This window comes from Gekko japonicus, unplaced genomic scaffold (assembly GCF_001447785.1).
Source record: "Gekko japonicus isolate JY-2015 unplaced genomic scaffold, Gekko_japonicus_V1.1 scaffold4329, whole genome shotgun sequence".
Taxonomy (NCBI): Eukaryota; Metazoa; Chordata; class Lepidosauria; order Squamata; family Gekkonidae; genus Gekko; species Gekko japonicus.
In genome coordinates this window covers 1-3,789 of record NW_015167179.1, presented here as the reverse complement: position 1 = coordinate 3,789, position 3,789 = coordinate 1, and the positions used below count along the sequence as shown (strand labels likewise).

Sequence of the window (3,789 nt, the reverse complement as noted above, 5' to 3'; positions counted from 1 at the left end):
CCCCCGCGGCCATGCATGCACCTGTGACCAGCGCCAGGGCCCCCCGCAGGCGGAGAGAGGCGGCCATTCCTTGGGGTTGCACCCGGACACGGCAAAGCCCCTCCCCGCAGGGTGGGACCAGGGAGGACGGGGCCGGCCCTCCTAGGCAGCCCTCTCGGTGGCCCAAGTCCTCCGAGGGAGGGGCCTGGGTCCCGCGTTCCCTCTCAGCTGAGTCAGCGTGCGCCGGCTCACCGTTTTTTGAGCCTCCAGCTCGCGCGTTTTTGTCTCGGCTCAGGAAGGGAGGGCTCCAGAGCGAGCGGATTTATTTCGTAGCCAAAGGGTTTGCTCAACACTTTAGCGCCAGCGGCTCACCAAGTAGGATTTTTGCTCACGAGACCACAGCTTAGAGGGCGCATTGCCTGGTCCCCCCCCCCTTTTTTTTCGGATCAACCTGCGCGTCTCCCCCTCCCCCCGTGTTTCATAGGCCAAGGCTGGAGGCTGCTGGATGCACCGGTTGGGTTTCCGCCTGCCCAGGCGGCTGTTCCGCGGAACACGGGCCGATCCCGCGCCGTCTAAGTGGGCCGGGAGGAACCGGGGCGAAGACCACGGCCATGCAGCCCGGGAAATGTACAACTAAAGAATCGGGGGGCTCTTGGACTGCCCGGGAAAGGTCCCGATTCAGGAGACGTTCATGGAATCAGGCGGGGTGGGTGGGGGGCCCCTGCCCTCCCCCACATCCAGCTGCCTGTCAGTCTCCTCCGCTAACGCCCCGCACCGGTGCTCCCCCTAAGCTGAGTTTGTGTGAGCCAGCTCAGTCTTTTAGCCTCCAGTTCACACCCTTAATGGAGCTGCCGTGGCTCAAGTGGTTAGGACACTGAACTGCAGGCTGTGGAAGGTCAGTGGTTCAGCATAGCAGTTCGAGACCCGAGTGTGCCACATGATGGAGTGAGCTCCCGTCTCTAGTTCCAGCTCCAGCCAACCTAGCAGTTCGAAAGCAAGAAACTGCAAGTAGATAAATAGGTACCGCTTCGGTGGGAAGGTCACAGCGTTCCGTGTGCCTTGGTGTTTAGTCAAGCCGGCCACATGACCATGGAGACGTCTTCGGACAGCGCTGGCTCTTTGGCTTGGAAACGGAGATGAGCACCGCAACCCTAGAGTCGGATTCGACTGGGTTTTGAGCAAGGGAACCTTTACCTCACACTTTTCGTTTTTGCTCAGGCAAGAGGGCTCCAGGGCAAACTCCTTTTATGCAGCGGCCGAATCGCTGGCTCACTCCTTTAATGCCGGTGGCTCACAAAGTAGGATTCTTGCTCACAAGACTCCACAGCTCAGAGCAAGCGTTGCCCCCCCTCCCCACATCGTTCCTGGACATCCGTGTTTTCCGGGGAGACCCACCCCAGCAACATCTCCCCCCACCCCTTCCTCAGCCAGAGGCAAAGTGCAAAGCTGCCCCTCTTGAATGCAGTCCGCTGGGGACACCGAGTCATCCTCCCCCCCCCCACTTCATTGCAGCTATTCAACCACCACCCCCATTTCCGAAATCACCATCGCAGGCTGCAGGTGGGGGGGACCTGATCTAATGATCGATTCCAGTGGTGGTGAACCTGTGGCACGGGTGCCAGAGGTGGCACTCAGAGCCCTCTCTGTGGGCATGCGTGCCATGGCCCCTGCCAGGCCCAGACCGTCAATAAAGTGTCAAATTCTCTGCCAAATAATTTTAAGTAAATGTAAGCATTTGGGATTGCTTTCCTTACTTTGTTTGGATCATCTTAAGTTAATGTAGGAGTTGTTTTTTCTAAAGTAAAACCTCAGTATTCAGGTTAAATCGCCGTGTTGGCACTTTGCGATCAATAAGTGGGTTTTGGGTCGCAGTTTGGGCCTCTAAAAGGTTCGCCATCACTGATCTGTTCTCTCTTGCTCCGGATTGCAAGACTAGATCGAATGGGTAGAAATTACAAGGGAGTCGTTAAATATCAGGAGAAACTTCCTAACTGTAAGAGTGCTTGAGCAGTGGAACCGTCTGCCTTGGGAGGTGGTGGGTGCTCCTTCGCTGGACGTTTTCAAGCAGAGGCTAGACCATCTTTCGGGTATGTTGTAGGTATGTAGGGCTCTCTTTCGGTTATGCTCCTGCAGAGTGCAGGGGGTTGGACTAGATGACCGGCAAGGCCCCTTCCAACTCTAACATTCTATGATTCTAATGCACGTGGGGACACACACAGACACGGGTCAGGGAAGGAAACCCGGAGTTACCCGAGGACGCATCCAGGAGGGGGAGGCTGCCAGGACCCCTGGGTCCCCTGGCTGGCGGCTGGCGCCCCCCGGTGCCCAGCACGGGGAATAACTGACACGACACGGCAACCTTGGAAAGTCTCGTTCTTTTTAATTTACAGACACCAGCCTCCTCCTTCCTAGGTGCCTCCCCCAGCTACGATCGCTGCCCTAAGCAATATCCCCCACCCCCAGCCCTACAAAAATGCAAAACGCCAAGATATAAAAGAAGTGTACACAGAAACACCACCACCCCTCCCGGGAGCAGGGGTCCCGATTCCTGCCCACCGTTCACAGTGGACACTGGCCTGCTCCATTAGAGGTGGGGGGGGGGGAGGTGTCACACGGAATGACATTTGACAGCAGCAGCAGGAGGAGGAAGAAAAGACACATGCAGCTGCCCCCCCCCAAGTCCTGCAAAACCATAATTTCTGGCCCCTCTTTTCTCGGGGGGTGCAGAGAGACAGCCCCACCAAGCCACCACCCTTTAGACACCGTGGAGTGGACAAGCTATGTGTGTGGGTGGGTCTCTGTCAAAGATTCTAACAGCCCCCCCCCTGAAACACAGTTCAACACCAGCAACTAAGTCCACATGGAACCCCCCCCCCAAAATCTTCTAGTGACCCCCACAAAAACTGGAAACATGATTTCCAAGCGCGCGCACACACACCCCGCCAGTATATTTCTTCTCTTGTTTTGGTCCTTTGTACATCTGTCTCTCCTCTCCCCAAATAACAGAGAGCCTGAGGGATATGCTCCCCCCCAAGAGACACAGAGCCCCATGACTCAGAGGTGGGACACCAATGAATCCTGGGACGGCGATTTCCTTTCCCTCCTCTCCACCCCCTCTCCCAATATTCCTCCCCTGCCCCACAGGAAGGGCCACCCGCTCTCCCCCCACCCCCATCGCTGCATCCACCTGGGGCAGAAGAGTCGACTCTTTGGAGGACCAGACCGGCCTTCTTCGCTCCCCACAGCACCCCCTGGAGGAGGGAAGGTGCACAGCAGGGCCGGCGACGCAACCGGATGGGATATGGGACGAGATGTGGCCGAGGGGGGACGGGTGGATTTTACTCTCCGCTTCGTAGCAGGCTAAAGCAAAGGCGGGGGGGAGCCCCATCTCTCGGGCTCCGTCCTGAGAAGGAGTGCGCTCTCGGCCTCTTCTCTCCAGCGGCGGACGCCCGCCCTCCGCCGCGGCCCCAGCTACTCATACTGCGCGATGAAGACCATCATGGCCACGCCGGCCACCAGCCCCAGCACCTGCAGCAGGGACTGGACGGGCCCAGACTCCTGCAGCAGCTCCGGGATCACCGAGACGGTGGCCACGTAGATGAAGCCCCCGGCCGTGAAGGGCAGGATCCAGGCCGTGGCCGCCTCCCCCACCCCCTCGGCCAGCAGCGAGCAGACCGTGCCCGCCAGCGCCCCCAGGGCCGTCACCAGCTGCAGCTTCATGGCCTGCGAGGGGAGGCAGAGAAAGGCAGAGTTAAGACAGGGGCCAGGACGCCAGGCCCATGAACAGAAGAACCTCAGAAGAGCCCTGCT

General features: G+C 58.8%; 1 protein-coding gene across 2 annotated transcripts in view; it reads right to left on the bottom strand.

The window, feature by feature from the left end:
* HSD17B8 (hydroxysteroid (17-beta) dehydrogenase 8) overlaps window positions 1–93 on the bottom strand; it is a 12,709-nt gene extending 12,616 nt beyond the window's left edge. For both annotated transcript variants that reach the window (XM_015413137.1, XM_015413138.1), the window contains exon 1: window positions 22–93. In XM_015413137.1, coding sequence (XP_015268623.1) covers window positions 22–67 — 46 coding nt within the window. In that variant the 5' untranslated portion in view covers window positions 68–93. The remainder of the gene's footprint in view (window positions 1–21) is intronic.
* Between the last annotated feature and the right edge of the window lie 3,696 nt (window positions 94–3,789).